At 39.6% G+C, this 21353-nt stretch overlaps 1 protein-coding gene across 10 annotated transcripts in view; it reads right to left on the reverse strand.

Annotated features, from left to right (window-relative positions):
- GRIK1 (glutamate ionotropic receptor kainate type subunit 1) overlaps window positions 1–21353 on the reverse strand; it is a 409934-nt gene that overhangs the window by 61035 nt on the left and 327546 nt on the right. For 6 of the 10 annotated variants that reach the window (XM_003483349.5, XM_005657138.4, XM_084991919.1 and 3 more), the window contains one exon: window positions 7149–7256. In XM_003483349.5, coding sequence (XP_003483397.1) covers window positions 7149–7256 — 108 coding nt within the window. Of the gene's footprint in view, window positions 1–4488; window positions 4534–7148; window positions 7257–21353 lie in introns of all 10 variants that reach the window. The other 4 variants (XM_021070894.2, XM_021070893.2, XM_021070896.2 and 1 more) reach the window with 1 other exon arrangement.

Consider the following 21353-nt stretch of genomic DNA (forward strand, 5'->3'; position numbering starts at 1 on the left):
TGGGTAATACAGAGACTGGGCATGTCCAAAAGGGAAAAATCAATGGAAGAAAAAAAATGTGGATGAGCAGTAGACTAAGTTTTAGGTCAATGTTCCTTGGGGAGCCAGTCCTGTGTGGGGGTGCCTCTTGTGGACTCTAATCGCACTCTGTACCTCTTCTGTACCTCTGTTCTGAACCTTCTTCTGTTATTATCCTCTGTTAACCTGCCTTACTTGTTCACTTGACCACAAACACCTTCGGGGAAGGTATTCGCATGTATTGCTTATTGATCTTTCTTTCCATCATGGAACCAACCATTGTGATTGGCAGTTGATGAAGACCATTGCTCTTTTAAGAACTAATAACCCAAATTTCCTCCAGTGGCCAAGTTATTTCTGGGTTATTAGACCCTGTAAAAGAGATGTAGGGAATCGAGCTCTTTGTCTGAAGCCTTTTGTAGATATTCACTGCCAGCCTAGTGAGATGGAATGCAAACCTGGTTGCTGTGTGACCTTGGACAAGATGCTAACCTTTCTGAGCTTTGGTTCTCTAACTATAAAGTACATTATGGGGATGTTGAGAAGATCAAATGAGAAGATGCATGTGAAAGTGTTAGTCTGTTAAGGGCTGTGCAAACATCAGCAATAAAGGACACCAAAGTGACTGCTCCAGTAATTTATTTAAATTTGCCCTATTGTGAAATAGCTTGGGATTGTTAGCAAAACTTTTTCAAAATTTATAAGCTGATAAAGTAAAAGAGCTGATAAAAAAGGGGGCAGTTTAGGAACACTAACACTTGACATGACGCTGGGATGGACAGCGTGAACCCATGCTTGATCTCTAAGTATATTCTTCCAGTGGGACATTTGGCTGCCTGCACAGAGTATGAACTTTCCAGGCAGACTCTTGTCCAGATTCTAAATTTGTAATCTACCAGCAGCATGACCTTGGGCAAGTTAATTAACCCTGCTGGGCCTCAATTTCCTCACCAGCAAAATGGAAACAACAATACTTTTCTGATGATTAAACACAATTTTACCTGTGGGAATGTTAGGCTCCTCTCCTTTTCTATATCTTTACTTTGATTTACCGGCTAAGTGTAGCAGCTGAAAATTCATTTAACTTGACAAATATTCTTTTTAGAAATGTTGATTCTTTGAGGAACTTTGAAGGACTGTCACACATTGGTATGAACTATTTAAATTTCTCTGTCTTCTTTCTATACTTAATTAGGGCTAGCTGATTGTCCAAACAAGGAGACAGGTCTAGGTAAATGGAAGGGGCTATGGGTAATTTTTGCATTTGGAAGTATTTTGATCCTGTTTGTAGAGAGGTTACTAGAGATAGGATTAAGTTATAAGATAGCACCTTTAATAATAATTCAGTCTATTCTAGATCAAGCTTGATGCCTGTTACTTAGAATGTGTACAATGTATGTCTGCTGGTTGAAGGGTCTTTTCTTTGTCTGTCCCTAAACTCAGGAAAGGAGAACAATTATTTCTGCCCTCTCTTCTAATCTGTACCTCCTTTCACTTTTTTGGGGATGGCAGGCACCCCGACTTCTGGGAAACATATCACAGGCTAACTACAATTGGGATTCTATTGGTTTTCATCCAAAGCTATTCTTTAGGTTGTGAACAATTGACCTCTAACTCTATGGAGACTGTGCATAAATTGGGCCTTGGCTGTACTTTTAATTAAACCTTGACTTAGGCAGGGGGGAGAATGGAACCTAATATTTAACTAACTATTAAAAGGTGGAGAAAAAGAAGTGTGTTTTTAGCCAATATGTTAAGTAATGAAATGTGTTCTCTGTAACTACTATTTCTATTAATGTCAAGTGTTTCAAGGATTTATAGAAATATTTGAAAAAGGCGGGGTGGAAGAGCCTTGCAACATCACCCCCTTTGAAAATACAAACATGAAATTGTAGTAAATACACCCCATAGCTTAATATATGGTTTTATTACCAGCCTTATTAAAAGTGTAGCAGGTTAGATATCATTGCTGCTTCATTTCTAATCCAATGAGTCCCAAAGCCCCATTCAGTGAAAACTTTCCTACATAAAATAAGAAAAGAGAGAATATTTTTTTTCCTACTATCTATGGAACAGAAGTTCCCTCAAATCTAAAACAGCATCAAAATATAGTAAAGATCAGGCTATTTCTGGGACGTGGACAATATCCATATGGGGATATCGCTGTGGGGTTTGAATGACCTCAGCCTTCTGTTTTCAAATCTTTTAATCAGTAAAGCAGGAGAGAGAGAGAGACAAAGACAGAGATAGAAATGGGGAGGGGTTTCTTTTAAACCTAAATTCTCAATTGGCTTTCCCTGTTAATTGAAGTAAATAAACACTCAACAAATATTCCTTTCTAAAAAAGCTGGGTCTCATGATTCATGTGGATTGGAGGGAGGGATGCAGTTAACCAGATGCCTGGATGTTTAACATTTCAGTCCTGTTCTCTGACCTTGGAGAAGTGCCTCCAGGAAGCAGAACCTCAATTTTCAATCCGTAGAGCAAAAGCAGTCCGCAGTAATTTACCAGTGAGAAGTAGTAGAAGGTGGATCAATTACTTATGGGGAGGAACACTCAAAAGCTAAACTGTCTGGTCCTACCTTCCTTCACTTTGTAAACTGGCATGAGGGGCAGCCATTTATTATCTACGACAACAGAGGGAAGCACTTGAAAATGAGTGTCCAAATGCCTTTCAGCACCTTTAAAAAAAAAAAAGAAAATGTAACAAAGGAATGCGCTAAGAGTGGCTAATGTCTGTCTTCCAAATCTGGAGTGTGATTCACATAAACTCAAAATCCGAAATTGCTAGTGAAATAATCAAGTATCCAGAAAAAAAAAAAAGGAATCCATTTCCTATATCATGAGCTTTATGAACACGTTTTAGTGATGAGCTTTATAAAGATTGTCATATCCCTCTTTTGGAAAGAATTTCAGGCAGACTATTCTATACTGAAAAAGGTCAGAGTGCAGAGAAGAGCTTTTGCAACTTGAATGCCATGGGGAGTTGCATCCTTTTCTTGTCAGGTGGAGTCTTGTTGGGAAAACACAATGTGTTGAGTCTCAAACTATTACTTAGGTTGCTGTAACTTGTTGATGAGCAGCCGTAACATAAAACAGCACACCGCATCGTATACAACTTACAACGTGGGCAATGAAGGGTCAGCAGGAAGGAAGAGGGACAAAGGCATGGAAGAAGGAAGAAAGCCAAGAAGTGCATCCCTGGAAAGTAGGGCAATTATTGCAGTTTAGTGACAAATAAAGGACACTTCCTCCCCTGAGTATAATTTCAGGGCTTGGATTTCATTCTCCAGGATATTTGGTTTGAATTAATTCAACATTGCATGAAGTGCCTGAAGTCTCAAGCTGGATTAGTATAATAAGCTTCTTTCTGGGGGCCAGTTAGGTTGATCTATTTATTAGCAGACAGGAGACGGGGTTGCCTTTCCTGTGCCTTTGGTAGCCTGATTCATTGAAGATTAAAACAAGGTTATTAAACATGTGCTTTTTTGAAGTTAAAGCAGCGCATTTTTGAGCTCCTCTGTGTAGTACCAAAAGGGAGACAAGATATTTGATGACAGGGACTCACTGTTTCCATTTTCTGTACTTAACTAATGATTCAAAAGATGAATGTGAACCTGACAAAACTGTTCAACTTGAACAACCTGGAATAAAGTCTGTCCATCCATCAACAGATATTTTAGCAAGTGGTTTTGCAGAGGGAGGGAGCATGAGAGACAATGTTTGCATAGCACTGGGACATTTTCCTGATCCAGATGTTTGTAATGTCTAACATTTGCTTCTGTAATAAATCTGTGCACATCCACTGACAACATGATACTGTACAATAAACTGTGAAATAGTAGGTGTTATGATTTACAAGGTAATTGCATTTTCCTTTTCAAAATCTCTAATGTTTTTGTCCTCTGTGAACTGTGGTTCTGAAACGCCTTGAAAAACAATCTGCATTGACAAAGTTTGGTTTTACGGCATAAAACAAAAACACTTAAGAAAAGGGAATTTCTGAAAATGGCTCAACCAATGTGGTGGTGACATTGAAACAGGTGTCCCAGCCCCTCTTGAGCCTTAGCCTATTTGACTAGTCTGCTGAATCACATCAATTGTTTTTGTGTCCCTTAGGGAAAATATTTAGTGGTTTGAGAAAGAATATAAATGGACCAGTCTGTTTCTGTGGTCTGCTTTCAGTCTTCACAGGACTGGACTGACCCTGCCTGGGAAAAACAAAAATAATCTAGGGGGAGATATTTAATCCATCATTATTTAATCCATCTCAAGCCTGTCTCAATTCATAGGCAATGTTGTTGAGAGAAAACATATTCAATCACCCCCGATCTCCCTTTACAAGGAATATTGCCTCTAAACTGCAATTGGAGATCTACTGATCTGGCAAAACTGGAAGGATGCAGGCTTTTCCTCTGATATTTCCCACCCCACCCCCAGACTTCCTGCAGGTTTTGTCCGTGTACAAACCTTCTTCCACACTTTATATAAGTGTTTAGATACTTCGCCAGCAGCCTTGGTTTTCAGAGGGAAAAATAAAAGATAGCACTTAATTAAAATGGAGCATGGAAGCCAAAACGTATTGTGGTGTGTGTGAGCGCTCACAGTGTTACATTCCCCACCCATTGCTTGGAATCCTGCATCTTAATTCAACATAAAGCTGAGACTAGGTACAGTGAAGAGATGAACCAATTACTTGGGTCCCAGAGAAGTCACTTCTACTTGTGGGACAAACTGATTTTCACTTTTTCTTTCACACGCAGAAAAAAGTTCGAAGATCTGTTCAAGGCGTTCACAAACCAGATTAGTAAATCAATCAATACACACACACACACACACACACACACACACACACACACACATGCACACATACACACACACGTGCACACATACGCTATTCCTTAGTGAGAAGAAAGTGTGCCTAATGACTTATTCTTTTTTTTTTTTTTGGCTATTTCTTTGGGCCACTCCCGCGGCATATGGAGATTCCCAGGCTAGGGGTCGAATTGGAGCTGCAGCCACCAGCCTACGCCAGAGCCACAGCAATGCAGGATCCGAGCCGCGTCTGCAACCCACACCACAGCTCACGGCAACGCCAGATCCTTAACCCACTGAGCAAGGGCAGGGACCGAACCCGCAACCTCATGGTTCCTAGTCAGATTCATTAACCACTGCGCCATGATGGGAACTCCTGACTTATTCTTTGATTAGGGGCTTCTGGGCATTAGAAACCTGAAAGTGAGAGAATAGACTTTTTCTAACAATTTTCCCCGTGGACCCCAGAAAGGCTGACATGAAAAAATGGGCATTTCCTCCTGCAGCGCGTGAAAGCAATGGCTAGACATCCCCCATTGCCTTAAGGCTCAATTAGCCTTCTTGAGAATTGAGCCCAAGTCACCTGAAGAAAAAAAAGTTATTGCAAACAATGAAGAGATAAGAAACAAATTGAGAACACACTTTCATCTAACTCGATTTTGCCTTTGTTGGAAAAACACCAATAGCATGTGCATAATATTGCAGTGTATAAATAGCTAGGAAAGCATAATAGCTCCTTCTATTTCATCACAGGTCTGAGCCAAAAGATGTTTCCTTAACAACTTGTCTTCCCTCTTCAGTTCTGTACATTAAGAGGAGTGGAGAGGGAGAGAAAGAGACACATATAGAGAAGCAGGCATTTTCTTTAAAGAAACTATTATAGGCTTTTAGTCCACAACACGTATCATTTTCTTTCCTTTTGTTCCCTGCAGCCCAAATCCCACATTCCATTGTGGAGGTTAGTGGATGCCTTGTGCTCTGTCAGAGCAAGTTAAACCAACAGACAAAGAAATTAGAGTGAAGAAGCCCGAGGGGGTGGGGTAGGGGGAGAGGGAGAGAGAAAGTCAGAGACAGTCAGATACAGAGAAAGAGAGACAGAGTCGGAGACAGACAGAGTCAGGTATAGGAGACAGAGAGAGACAGGGAGAGTCAAAGATAAAGAGACAGAGAAAGAGAGGAGATGAAGAGAGAGGACATTTTCCAAATAGAAAACCTGCGTGTGTAATGTGTCCTCTCAAAGCTGTGAGCTAATTATGTTCCTCAAACATTTCAACACTAGTGGTCACCTTCTCTTACATTCAGCCTAATTAATCTTTGTTTTAATTAAGCTATTTGGAGGGTGGGTGCATAGTGAGGACCTAATTTTAAAAATGTGTCTCAGTTAACAAAAGCAGCAAAAAAGAGAAGTGGAAACCTTATTTTAAAAATCAATCCAAATATTTCAATTAAATAACTGATCATTTGCAAAGCCATTCTTTTACATTAAGCATATTTTCTTGTCACTACAGTGAAAAATAATGTTGGATTATCAAGTTTTGGTGTTCAGACAATTGTTTGGAGCTTTAAAAATCATTTTTTCTTTGACGTTATAAAAGGCAAAGTCTTCACACTCTGTGTGAATTAATTCTAATATATAGTTCGGAATCCTAAAATTGGTAGAATAAAGTACACTGAGGAGGCAAATTCTTTTATCATTGTTATTATTGACTAACTAGGTAGCTTACATTTGCATTGCTCTCAACAGTAACGAGACCGGAACTCGAAACGTTGAGAGATTGAGAATGACAATGAAAATATTCCTAAAACCAGGAGTCAACATTAAAATACATTTTTGGCATATTTCCTCCTTAAATTAAAGATGCAAAGTTAGTTTGCTTCAATAAGCCTTTCTCATCTCATTTTACTCTGTCTCTCTATCACCAATCTCTTGCAATTAAATTTCACTTCTGAGTAACCCTTGTTGCCATTCCAAAGATAAATCATTGGCAGCTTCTGATTTTTCAAGTCTAAATTCAATTTCTTAAAACTTTTGAGAAATAGGGCTAATGACACTCACCCATAGGATTATATAAATATAATCATAGAATCATGCATACTATATAAACTGAGCTCTACATTAGCATTGCTATTAATAGCATACTCCATTTAAAAATCTAGCATGTCAGCATTGATCTGCACATGAGGGAGAGAGATCTAGAAAATCCGGCTAAACAAACATGTTGTATCACTTTATCATTCTCCTACTTATTTGCGCAAGTAAAATGCATGATCAGCGCTCTTTTTTTAATTTACAAATTTATTGTCAAGGAGGTTACCTTTTCAGTTCCTTCCTCTTTGAGACTAATAATGTCCAGATCAAAATCCTTCCTCAAGCCATCGGTTTTATTGAAGGTGATACGCCCAGTCAAGCCATCCCATTGAGCCTATGGACAGAAGGAATGTGGCATTACTGTTTAACATTTATTGCCATCCTAACACCATCAAAACTATAATACCTCCAATTCATCACAGTATCCAATATTCGGTATCATCATGGTGTTATAAACCATTACGTTGGTTCAGTAACTTGATAGCAGAACCCTTCACTGTTTTATTGGAGCTCATTCATTTTGTCAGTTCTAACGTTTTACAGTCAAATGTGGGATAGTGGCAATCTAAATGGGCAACATGGAAAGAAAATGACTGGAAAGAAAACGGTCTGCCCATGGAGTAAACAAAGTCTGGGAAATCATAATATTCAGTTTTCTAAGGTCAATCAAATCCCTTTCCTGGTACGGCTCAAGAGAAATACACCCTCTCCTCTGTCTTTTTTCTCTGTGAAAAGGATATAACTCAGTGATGTATTATCAGTTTTTTAAGAGTGTTTGTGATTTAGGCTTTCTGATGGCATTTGAGCATTGTATTGTTGCCTGTGGCTGCTGTAGCAAATTATCACAAGCATCGTGCCTTCAACCAACAGACATTTATTATCTTACAATTAGAAGTCCAGAAGCAGAAGTGCAACATCAGTATCACTGGGTGAAACCACAAGGTTGGCGGGGCCATCCTCCCTCTAGAGGCTCAAGGGACACTCGGTTCTTTGCCATGTTGTACTTCTGATAGCTGTCAGCAGTTCCAGTCTTGTGTCCAATCTCTGCCTCTGTGGTCATATTGCCTTCTTCTTCTGTGTAATCTCCTCTGCTTCTCTCTTATGAGGACACTTGTGATTGTGTTCAGGGCCCATGCAAATAACCCAGGATAATCCCATCTTAAAAATCCTTCATTTGGGAGTTCCTGTTGTGGCTCAGTGGTTAACGAATCTGACTAGGAACCATGAGGTTGCGGGTTCGATCCCTGGCCTTGCTCAGTGGGTTAAGGATCTGGCATTACCGTGAGCTGTGGTGTAGGTTGCAGACACAGCTCCGATCCCATGTTGCTGTGGCTCTGGTGTAAGCTGGTGGCCACAGCTCCGATTCAACCCCTAGCCTGGGAACCTCCATATGCCGCGGGAGCAGCCCAAGAAATGGCAAAAAGACAAAAAAAAAAAAAAAAAAAAAAAATCCTTCATTTGGAGTGACATCACCAAGACAGTGACAAAGCTTGTTCCTGACTTCCCTCCCCTCCCCCTCACAAGAAGAACAACTAACAACTGTTTAAGAACAAGTCACCACTGAGAGAATCCTAGAACATGGGGGTAGGGCTGAAGCACCACTCCTCATACCCCAGAGACCAAGACAAACTACGTTAGAAGGTGGCTACACATTGATGGCATTGCCCTTCCCCCAGCCCAGTGCAGCAACCCATGGAGGTTCCCCTGAGCCTCTGGTTCTCCCAGTGGGAAAAGAGAACTCAGGGAAAACCCAATTCCCTGAGTATTATCGGCGGCTTTGCAGAGACCCATACTCTGATCTTATACCTCAGGGATTGCAGAGGAATCTCCAGGGATAAAACACTGGAAACCTGACTGATGGGGATGCAGGGAGGAGCTTGCAACAACCAGTACAAAGATCTTGGCAGACCAAGTTCCTACCTGCATTGCCCAAGGAGTAATCACAACTAAAGCCTTTACTTATCTGAATAACCAATTTGGGGATATACTCTGACCAGAAAACTAGGTAAGGTAAGATCTATCTGATTCAGATCCTTGAATGATTTCTGTCAGCCCTAGACCCTGGCTTGCCCATATCTAGGCAAGGAGATGAATCACAGTCCCACCTGCTGTGAAGATTGCTTTTGGCTTTATCTGAGCAGAAGAGCTGGAGAGAACTTCTGGAATCTGTGTGATCCAGTGGTATTCAGACCAGGAAGTGGGGAGAGCCAATAGCTTGTAGAGAAAAACCAGTGGCCCTGTTTGGTTAGGGAATTTGGAGTGTGGGTCAGCTTGAGTTAAGACAACAACCAAAGAACTTTACTGGCTCTAGATCTTCTTGGCCCACTGTGCCCAGACAAGGAGTCTAATACATAGTGCCACTCATTGCTGAATCCTGCCTGACCAGAGAAGCTAACCAATGCACACAGGAATAGCCCATCCAACAACCCCAAGTATGGTGATACTTAAAGCTAAAGCACAGCTCATTACTTTTCCAGTCTGCAGAGCAAAACTTGTAGCCTCACCTGACCAAGGAATCAGTGCATACTTTGGACAGATTCAATGAGCTGTCCAGGCCCTGGGTCTCAATGGGCTGTACTCCCAGGGCAAGGAAGCTAATTTGTAGCCCCATCCACTACTTAATATAGTGCTTAGTCTCCACCTTCTAGTAAGCCTGTCCAGAGAATCCAGGTGACCCTGAAGCCAATTCTGCAGCCTTACTTGTTTCAAAACCAAGCCAGAAGTCCTATCTAACTGTTCCCAGATGGTGCCATAATCCTCGTCCTTGTCCTTAGAGCGTGAATAGTTTCTTTGCCCCAAAACTTAATAAATGGTGTGCCCCACCTGCCCAAAGTCACTACCAGAAGACACATCCAAAAATTTAAACAAAACCAACTAGTGTATATACAAACATACACATTACATCTTCTTTATCCTTTCATCTGTTGATGGACAATTTTGTTTTTTTCCATATCTTGACTATTGTATATAATGCTGTTATGTACATTGGGGTGCATGTATCTTGTCAAACTAGTGTTTTTTATTTTTAAAGAAAGAATTTTAAGAACAAGATAGAGAAATTACATGCAAAGGAAATCCCATTAGACTACTGGTGGATTTCTCAAGGGAAATTTTTCAGGCCAAGAGAGAATGAGAGGGCATGTTAAAAATATTGAGAGAAAGTAACTGTCAATGAAGAATTCTATACCCAGTGATGCTGTCCTTCAGAAACAAAGGAGCAAACAGAGGCTGAGGAAGTTCATTACCCCTAGACCTGCCCTACAAGCAATGCTAAAAGGAGTTGTTTTAAGTGGAGGATAAAAGATGCTAAATATCATAATAACATAAAAAATGATGGATTTTAGTGAAATCTATGTGGTAATAGGTTTACCATATATGTAAATCAAACCATCATGCCATTTAGCTTAAAATTATACAGTGATGAATGCCAATTATTTCTAAAAACAAAAAACAAACCAAAAAAAACTGGGTGAAAAAAGATACATAAGAGAGATGATTTCTCTCAGCCAAGTGAGGACACAGCAAGAAGGAAGCATCTGCAAACCAGAAAAAGAGCCCTCACCAAGAATCCAGCCCTGCTGGCACCCTGATCTTAGACTTCCAGACTCCAGAACTGTGAGAAATAAATATTTGTTGTTTAAAGATAAATTTTTCACTTAATCATATATGCAAAATCTTTTTCATTATAAAAGGTAAAAATTGCAGATTCCAGAGATCCAGACTTGAGTATCTTTTGGAGGAGCCACTCTTCAGCCTAGTCTGCCTTGCATAGAGCTCACATTGAAGTTCTTTGGCAATTTCATTAAATAAAAAATACTCCCAGAGGGTTTTGAGCTTCAATCATTCGGTGATTTTTAGCAACTCTGCCTAATTTGAGCTGACTTACAAATGAGGATAAAAGGGGCGTTCCCACTGTGGCTCAGTAGGTTAAGAACCTGACATAGTGTCTGTGACAATTCAGATTCAATCCTTGGCCTCGCTCAATGGATTAAGGATCCAGCTTGCCACAGCTGCAGCATAGGTCACAGATGCGGCTTGGATCTGGTGTTTTTCATGGCTGTGACATAGGCTGTCAGTTGTAGCTCCAATTAGATTCCACCCCTAGTCTGGGAACTTCCATATGCAGCAGGTGCAGCCATAAAAAAGAAACAAAACAAAAACCAAAAAAAAAAAAATGAATGAAGAAAAAGGACTTGTATATACTTACCTGTTTTTCCCTCTTGTGATTCTACGAGATTCGTCAATATATATGATGTATGAAAAATATTCTGGGAGTTATATGATTTCCATAGTATTCATGCCATATGTGTCTGTTGAATGTATTTACCCATTTGGCTAAGAGGCATAACAATGTAGTGGAAAGAGTATGAGTTTATCACAGAGCTGATTTTGAATCTCTGACGTATGACTTTAGGCAAGTTACTTAAACTGAAACTGGGTTACCTCAGGTTTCAGTTTTTATCCATGCAGGAATTTTGAGAAATTTACATGGCACCTAAAATTCTTAAAACATTGAAAGTATTTAAAATTTTAACAGCATGGGAGTTCCCGTCATGGCTCAGCGGAAACAAATCCGACTAGTATCCATGAGGATGCGGCTTCAGTCCCTGGCCTTGCTCAGTGGGTCGGGGATCAGGCATTGTTGTGAGCTGTGGTGGAGGTCACAGATGTGGCTCAGATCCCATGTTGCTGTGGCTGTGGTGTAGGCCTGTGCTATAGCTCCAATTCGACCCCTAGTCTGGGAACTTCCACATGCCATGGGTGCTTGTTCATAAAGGGGTTGTGAATCACACTGATTTTCTTGGACTTTGCTCTACAGATATTTAGGAGAGTGAATCAAGCCTAGGAGTATCACGGGCAGATGTGCGTTACAAGATCTGTTTGGCAGAACTGGGGAGGTTGACTCAGAGAAGGTCAAGATTGTGAGCAGGCAGATGGTTAGCAGGTAGTTCTCATAGAACACAATTTATGGAAACATGTTCACATGTCTACATATGAACATGGGGACAGCATAAGTTCCTCCATCTCCTTGTCCCAACAACTTGTACACCATTAAGTATCAATAGAAGGAATTCCCCAGAAGGATGGACAGAGTTTCCTGAAGAAAATTCAATAGTAAACTACGTGTTACTATTAAAGTTCTTACATAAAGAATAAGTTATAGAATCAACTTTTCAGGAACCAGCACAATTAACACAAAGTATATTTTCTAGCTACCATTCAGGTGGAATGGATAACATGCCAGAAGTATATTTTATCATTGGATAATGTGGAGGCTAAATTAATGTCAGGAAATGATATGTGGACGGGAAAAGCCTATCACTTTCATCTAAGCCATTTATGTGGCCAAACTAGATGTAAGTTAAAATGCTGTGACACATAAAGAGAAGTGCTTTTTTAGATCCTAAAACTTTCCCTTCAGGGAAAACCATAATGTCAAACATTAGCACCAGCTTTAAAAAAGAGACGGCATATTTTTAAGGTCAATAATAACATATTTTGTTACACTTTCTGAGATATAGACAATCACATTCTCTGCATTTGGGGCAAAAAAAAAAGAATACCAATATTAAAGACAATGTACAATATACCTCTTGTGTATATTTAGGTTCACCTCCTGACATTGCAGTTTCCTTTTCCTCCTCATTGTAGCCCAATCCTATTTTTTGTACTCAGGTCCCTCCTCTTTATTTGGCAAGTTCAAAGACTGGATTCACAGATTGATGGGTTAACTGGAAGTTGCAAAATAATCTACTGCATTAGGGTTATAGCATCTGCCTTAAAGTGGAGAACAATTTGTCTATGAGTTTGATGCAGTAGAAATCTCTATTGAGTTAAGGGTTTGGTCTAAGTCGGTTTTCAAATCCCTTCTTCATGCTTCTAAAAATGAGTAGTTCTAACCTTCCTCCTCATAGGTTTGGAAGGAGGTAGTTATCTCCATTAAATTCTGGAGGATTTTCAGAAGCTTTCTCCTAAAGGCAAACTTTTCTTCATGGGGACCATGCTGTGAGTCAATTCGATGCATTGTCCAGAATTTATAGAGTTCTCTGAAAAATGTACAGAAAGTGGTAGCATTTATCTCTTGATGTAGCATATAGCTCATATCAGGGTCATAAAACCCAGTTCAGAAATCCAATTTTATTTCCACTGAGTATGTCTATTGTGTCCCTTTGTTTGGATTCTGTTGTGCTGGCTTTATTCTTGAATTTAGTGTTGCAATCACTGGTGCAGAGTAATTCCCACTTCTCGTTTCCCTTCCCTGCTCATTCAAGTGGCAAAAAAAGTCCCCTGTTCATGTTTTCACAATGCTTCCTTCTCTGCCTTAAATATCTGCAAAGACTCCTTGACTGGTTCTTTACTGACCTGAAATATCTTTTGACCTTCAAAGTCAAGTTTCCCTAACTGCCACAATTATCTATGTCTTTCTGATTCCCATTCCCAGATGAACGTTTATGTCTAATGTATTTTTTTAAAAACTAATTATTGATAGCCATTTATTAGATCACCAATGCATTATTGATTGGGGTGAATAGACAGTGACTAATTCCTGGATTTGAAGAATAAGATCCATGAGGATTAAGATCCATAATGAATCCATTTTCTGGGACAAGGCTGAAGCATATACAATTTAGATAATGATATATAATTATATTAGTCATAATTACAATTTACTTGCCTTATGTAGAAGCATTTGCACAGGGGACAATTATAGTATATTTAACTGAAAACAATACTTAAACTATTGTCCCTATTTTAGGAAATAGCTTTAATTTCTGCTTTGCATTAGACCTCTTGACAATTGCTTAAAAGCAAGTGGATCAAATGATGTGACATTTTTTCTCTTACCAGACACATTTTTGATGGCCAAGAGACAAAAATCAAGAGATTAAAGAAGGAAAACAAAAGTTTTCATTAATGTCTTAGCTGTATGCTCTTTCTCCAGATGATATTTATTGTCCAAATAACATATATATATATATTTTAGTATTGGGGAAGTAAGTGGCTAGCATTTATCTCTAGGTTCTTGTAATAGTTTTTAACTTCATTAAGTTAAAATGATTGCTTTCATTCATTTTTTTTTCTAAAGGGGATTTTTATATGCAAAAGAGCATAAATCCCTTATTCGTGGAGTTATCCCTGACACAACCATTTTCGTTTGGCATAGGAAGTAAATTGTTTCCTACTGAGAGACAGGTTTTGTTTTTTGTTTTTTTTTTTTTTTTTTTTTTGAGAATTGGACAGAATGTTTTCTCTGTTCCTGCTTTTTTTTTTTTTTTTTTCTGTTTCTTTTGTTCTGATTCTGTGTTTTAATTCTGATATTTGCCCAAGTGTGTCAGACTGAAAATATCTTGGCTAACTCGTAGTTTGAGCTAATTCTTTCCCCAAACTGGATGCAGGGACCCGTAGGTCCACACCTGCCCAGACCCCTGGGCCCGCTCCCCAGCACCATCTCCAGTGCATAGTTAGGGGAGTCCTCTGTGTCTCAGAAGATTCTGGTTTGGGCCATGACCAGGTGTAGTGACTAGAGGGTATTTTAAGAACACAGATGAGCACCCTGTGTGTATGTGACTCTGATTTGCACAGGTGGTTTTCTGTTGGTGTCAACAACAACTGGGAATCTGGCATTTGTTGTGATTATATGGTGACCAGCCAGGTAGATGAAGGTCATCTAATTCTCCATCTGTGGGGTGAGAGAGAACTGATGATCTAGTTTGTTCGTCTTTGTCTTTTGTTTGAGCAAGTGTAGGTGTCAGAACTACCCTTTAACTTCTGTCCCCATGAGTCTCTGTGTTCCATGTTTACTTCCAACCCATGGCTACAGCTGTGGAACTGCAGCCACAGTCTGCAGTGACTGTGTCCTGTGTCCAGAGAAGAGCAATGTCACTCGAACTCACTGTGTGTGAGTGTGAAATTATTTCTACCTCCAGAAAACATTAACAATTTAGATGATAAAACCTTACAAAATAAAGGATCACTTTTATTTTTGCTTACATGTTTGATGGCTTATATCATTATTATCAGGAGTCCCATAACAGAGAGACAGTGAAGTTTTCATATATTTGAAAAAAAATCACGGACGTTTCTAGCTCAGAAGGATTTTTATGCAACAACACAAATTCCTATAATCAAATGTATTTTGACCGCATCTAAGCGATTTTTAAAATTGGAATTAAAAAAAAAAGGCTAAAAAGCCATTTCATTTTGTCATGAACAATTATAGCTCAAGTGAATGTTTTTTTTAAACAGGTTGTTTGTTGTTGTTGTTGTTGTTGTTTTCCTGATTAAGAAGCTAGTTAATCTGAGCTTCCTAAGCTTTGTGTTACATGGGTTTACTGATTAGAAAAGCGAGCATTGCTTTGAAATGTTTAAAATGAAGGAGATGTAAAAGTACGTATGTGATTTTATTGAATTAGGATTCTGACAAAATTTTTGTATCAACAGTAATTATCATTGGTAATGCATCATTTTAAACATAATTTTCAATTTCCCTATTAAATAATTTAACACTTTGCCCTAATGTTAAATCAAGTCAATTGATGCATTATTTTTGGATATCTGGATAGTTTCTGAAAAGAGATAATGTTGACATATGGTCACCATATATGAGTGTGTGCCCATACATCCATGTCTATTATCATTATTATTATTATTATTATTTTTTTTTGTCTTTTGTCTTTTATTGTTGTTGCTATTTCTTGGGCCGCTCCCGCGGCATATGGAGGTTCCCAGGCTAGGGGTCCAATCGGAGCTGTAGCCACCGGCCTACGCCAGAGCCACAGCAACGCGGGATCCGAGCTGCGTCTGCAACCTACACCACAGCTCACGGCAACGCCGGATCCTTAACCCACTGAGCGAGGCCAGGGATCGAGCCCGAAACCTCATGGTTCCTAGTCGGATTCGTTAACCACTGCGCCACGACGGGAACTCCTATTATCATTATTTTTATACATTATAAAAAGGCTGCAACTTTGGGTCATGCTAACAAACATTTTTATTTTTACCACTTTGTAAAAGGTGTGCAAAGGATGTACATGGCCCTAGAGGATTGCATTATGCATGCTCATGCATGCAAGGTAATGGACTATACTTTTGTTTACAAGGTAACAAGAAAATACGTACCAAATTATGAAAACATATAGTGAACAGAACAGCATCGGTGTGTATATATAGCAGGTTAGAAGGAACTGACTTTCATTTGACTTTTGTTTGCCTTTTGTTTGCTTTTGTTTGTTGGAGTATAATATCTGCACACATGATGAGTCTGAATAAAAACAGAAGTGTGTCAAAAGTTTGGAAAGTTTGCTCAGTTTTGATGGGTTTATTAATAAGTCATATATTTTGTTTTGTGAATACTTTTATGACAAATGCTTTTTAAATCTTAAACTAGAGTTTTGTTTTCTTTATTTTTTTGTCTTTTTCTAGGGCCGCACCTGCAGCATGTGGAGATTTCCAGGCAAGGGGTCGAATCAGAGCTGTAGCCACTGGCCTATGCCAGGGCCACAGTAATGCGGGATCCAAGCCACGTCTGCAACCTAGACCACAGCTCACGGCAATGCCAGATCCTTAACCCACTGAGCGAGGCCCAGGGGTTGAACCTGCAACCTCATGGTTCCTAGTCAGATTCGTTAACCACTGAGCCATGATGGAAACTCCTGTTTTCTTTATTTTAAAATGACCATTGGTCTTGGCAAAGTTTATAATTCACCTTTTTTTTTTTTTTTCATTTTTACAGCCACACCCATGGCATATGGAAGTTCCCAGGCTAGGGTGGAAGTGGAGCTGCAGCTGTCAGCCTACGCCACAGCCACAGTAATGCTTGATCCAGGCTGCATCTACGATCTACACTGTAGCTTATGGCAACACTGGATCCCTAACCCACTGAGTGAGGCCAGGGTTGGAACTCACATCCTCATGGCGACTATGCCAGGTTCTTAACCTGCTTAGCCACGATGAGAACTACTATAATTTGCCTTCTATGTAATTTACTCAGATAGTCATTTGTTCCCATCATCAACAAGTGGTTTCTGCTTTATCCTCATGTATGTCTGAGACTTTGCTATAAGCTATAGGCCAGAAATTGGGTCTTTTCAAATGATAGTCTCAGAACCTTGCAGAAAAATGGTATCAGATACTCTTCTCTGTTGATATTTTAAGAAATAGAGTCATTGGTACAGACTTTGGAGCTTAAGGTGATATCACTTAGACAATGTGACTTCAGCAGAGCATGGAATCAGGACTTCCAGGACTCCTTTTAGTAGATCTGGAGTGGAAGACCTTATGCTTGCAGAGTGCTAACCCAACATCTGGATATATAAGGCTAAAGTAGCATTAGATGAATAGTAGGGGGAAATCTAACTGAAGTTATTTTATTTTGAGTATTGCTGATATGTTTTAAATGTTCCATTAAGGGAATGAAGGCATCATTTGTCTTTAATCTTCAGTGTAATAGCCTATAAAAGATACATTCTTTTCTTTTTTTTATGGCCACATCTGTGGCATATGCAAGTTCCCAGGCTAGGGGTCAAATTGGAGCTGCGGCTGCAGGCCCACACCACAACCACAGCAATGTGCATCTGCAACCTAAGCTGCTGCAATGTCAGATCCTTAACCCGCTGAGTGAGGCCAGGGATGGAACCTGCATCCTCACCGACACTATATTGGGTTCTTGACTTGCTGAGCCACAATGATAACTCCCAAAAGGCACATTCTTCATGTGGTAGCTTATTTTCCCCTCCTCCTCAGAATTCAGTAACAATTCACGAGCTTCTATGGAAATGTGGTTATTTGCTTAAGATCAACAAATATCTGTCTCCTGTTTTCACCAAAACACAGTTGGACAAATTATTTATTTAAATAAAGTCATACCAAGATTGCCATATCTGAGAACGAATACCATTTAATCAGGTATGGCAGTCCCACCAGTAAGGAGCAAGTGTTGCTCCTCATATACAGAACCAAGATAGAATCCCATGTGAAGAAGCTTATTTACTGGAAGGACAGGAAATCTACCAGAGGTTGGGTCCTTCAAAGAGAGGGACATTCACCCAAATGTGGAGGTGCTACAGGAATACAGTGCAAATGAATTTTTTGGATTTGGTCGCTTACCCTTGTGTGGTAAGGTGAATAATGGTCCCCTAAACCTATGTGTCAATGTCCTAGGACCTAGACAATCCCCAGAACCTAGAAAGTAGCAAAAGGGCCTTTGTCGATGTGATCAAGTTAAAGATCTTAAAATAGGGAGATCTTATTGAATTATCTGGGTGGGCCCAATTTAATTACAGGGGAGTTTATAAGAGAGAGCGACAGAAGCAGAGGGACAGAGAGAAGGAGATCAAAAGATGCCATATTGCCAGCTTTGAAGATGGAGAAAAGGACCCACAATCCAAGGATTACAGGAGGCCTCCAGAAGCTGGAAAAAGGAAGATACTGATTTTCCTGTAGAGCCTCCAGAAGGAATCCGCCTGCCAACACCTTGACATTAGCTCAGAGGGACCTGTGTCAGACTTCTGACCTCAGAACTGTAAGATAATAAATTTATGTAGTTTTAAACCACCAAGTTTACAGTGACTTGTTTAAGCAGCAATAAGAAACTAGTACACCAACAAGAGCCACAAAAACACTTCTGGGACAAGAGGGGTTTATGAAAATGCAATCAGAGATTCCTTTTGAAATTTCCATATAGAAGTTAATTTTCTGACCTCAGTAGCTGCTTAAAACAGAAGCTCTGATTTTGCTGGCCATACTCAAAGAGGCTTATGTGGTTAATCAAATCTCTTACTGCACCCGTGTAAATTAATTAGGTCCAAACACAATGACACCAAACTTTCTGTAACGTGAATAATCTTCAGAGGTTATTTATGATACAAGAGGGGACTGTTGAGAAAATTATCTAAAACTTGGAAGTGAAACAAAAGGATTACTGCATGTGCTCTTAGGGTCATATGGGATCATTATCTAAGAGGCCCATCCAAGGATGATTTAATTCTCTAGGGGATTGTGCTTTTGTTTGCTTTACTATTTTCTATTGTTTACTGTCAAGACTATGAGATTGTATGTTAACTTGTAGACTTTTTGTCCAATGGATATACGAATAATTTATGTCCAGTACAAAAAAATAACCTCAGAGGTTATGGTTTTATTGTTCTGTAGGAAAATAATCACTTTAGTCTCTAAATCAACATTTTTTTGTTTCTCTTTTCTTTTCTTTTCTTTTTAGAGCCGTACTTGTGCTATATGGAAATTCCCAGGTCAGAGGTTGAATCAGAGGTGCAGCCGTGGCCTATACCACTGCCACAGCCACACCAGACCTGAGCCACATCTGCAGCCCACACAGATCCTTAATCTACTGAGCAAGGCCAGGGATCAAATCTGCGTCCTCACAGAGACAACTTTGGGTTCTTAACCACTGAGCCACGACAGATACTCCTAACTCATCATTCTTATCTCAATGAGCCTCTCTTGGGGTGTACTCTCTAATCACTGTTCCTTTAACTGTTCTTTGAACCAGTTTTACTGTCCTGTTGGTTCATCATTAAAGAGTTACAAATATTTTTAGCACATGCTTACTTTATATTTGCATGGGAGTCATACTGATAACTTTACAAAGTTAAATATTGACAACGGCTCAGTGGTATACTTGTATTATCCCATTTGGTCCTTGAAGGATAAATAGGAACCCTTGAAGATAAGTAGGATTTTTCCCCTTTTAATGAGAGGAAAGATCCTACAGTTGGGAAGATGCACCGGAGGGATTTAGGACCTTGTCTGCCTTGTATTCATTCTATTGCACTACTCTGCATTCCCATGGATAAGGTCGTGAGAAAGAAAATGAAGAGTGGGCTAATCTCTTTCATTTTAAATCCTCACATTGGACTTTGTCTGGTCACAAGGAGAATATAGTCCCAAACCAAGAAAATTTAAAAATTCAAAAGGAAATATATACTTAAATTTTAAATCAGTGCAAAAATGCTGGCCTCACACTAACTCAGTGGCTGTGTAGATTTGCCCCCACGAATCCAACTTGAATCTGCTCAGTTTAATTAGAAAGACAGAAGCCCTTGCTCTCACTTCCAGGCTCCTGTTTCACAGGTTCCGTGCTTCATCTATGCAGAGCAGCCTCTCCTGAAAGCCAGTATGGCTGGAAAGTGCTGTCAGCCTGAGTCAAATAAAAAAGAAGGTCATCAGCCTCTTTTGTGCAGTTCCCTCCTTAGGAGTCCTGGGCAACTGAAATTTGCATGCAGGGTTCTGATTGCCGTCAGGGTTCAAAGCAAGGGGAATGTCTAGAAAGGGTCTGAATTTTGAGCTTTATGCTACTTTGGTTGAAATGCCTTTTATGTTCCCTCTGTCACTGCCATTTATGTTCTTCAACCTCATTCTACTTGCCTACCAGTGGGTGAGATGGGTCCCAGAAAGGTCCTACTTCCTAGGATTGCCATTTGGAATTTATTTGTGTGTGGCTGTTTGTTGACTTTTTAGTATCAATGTGGGTGACTTTTTCGGACTTAAAATTTGAAAGACTTAGGAGTTCCCGTTATAGTGCAATGAAAACTGAACCTGACTAGGATCCACGAAGATGCGGGTTTTATCCCTAGCCTTGCTCAGTGGGTCAAGGATCCAGCATTGCCATGAGTTCTGGTGTAGGTCAAAGATGTGGCTTGGATCTGGCATTACTATGGCTGTGGCATAGGCCGGCAGCTGCAGCTCCAGTTGACCCCTAGCTTGGGACCTTTCATATGATACAGGTGTGGCCCTAAAAAATCAGAAAAAAAAAGAAAATAAAGGACTGGAACATGTGTTAAAGTCCTTTATCTGCAGTTTCAGTGAGTCTCTTCTCTTGCCACCTTCTTCCTGGACACCCCTCGGATCCCCGTCTCTTTGATCCCTTGTCTTCCTTATTTTTCATCCAACTAAAAATACCTTTTTTTCTGTTATTCTGAGATACCAATAATGCCTTGACTTTTATAAAGCACATCACATGGCAACATATGACAGAACCATTCTGAGTTCAGAAAGCTGTGAGAAAAATAAAGTTTTCAAGGGAAAATGGAAGATTTAATAAAATCACAAATTGATGTGCTTTTAGCAGCCTAATGAAAAATAGTCACATATTGCATTTAAAATTTTTAAAAATACTGCTAAAAGGCACTTCTTTTGTTTTCACCTATTATTCACAAACAAACTTTAATCGTAAAGCTGGCATTGGTGTGGTGTAGGCTGGCAGCTACAGCTCCTATTCAACCCCTAGCTTAGGAACTTCCATGTGCCTCAGGTGTGGCCATAAAAAGAAAAAAAACAAAACAAAACCTGGCATTGTAAACAGAATGCCTTTCAACATAGCGATAGTTAACTTTAATTGTTTTAATATCTGAACTTTTTTTTTGTCTCTTTTTTTTTTAGGGCTGCACCCATGGCATATGGAGGTTCCCAGGCT

Source organism: Sus scrofa, chromosome 13 (genome assembly GCF_054392235.1).
Source record: "Sus scrofa isolate SSC_HxYL_T2T_F1_AM1 chromosome 13, Sscrofa_HxYL_maternal_Yorkshire_Landrace_v2.0, whole genome shotgun sequence".
In the NCBI taxonomy this organism is placed as follows: domain Eukaryota; kingdom Metazoa; phylum Chordata; class Mammalia; order Artiodactyla; family Suidae; genus Sus; species Sus scrofa.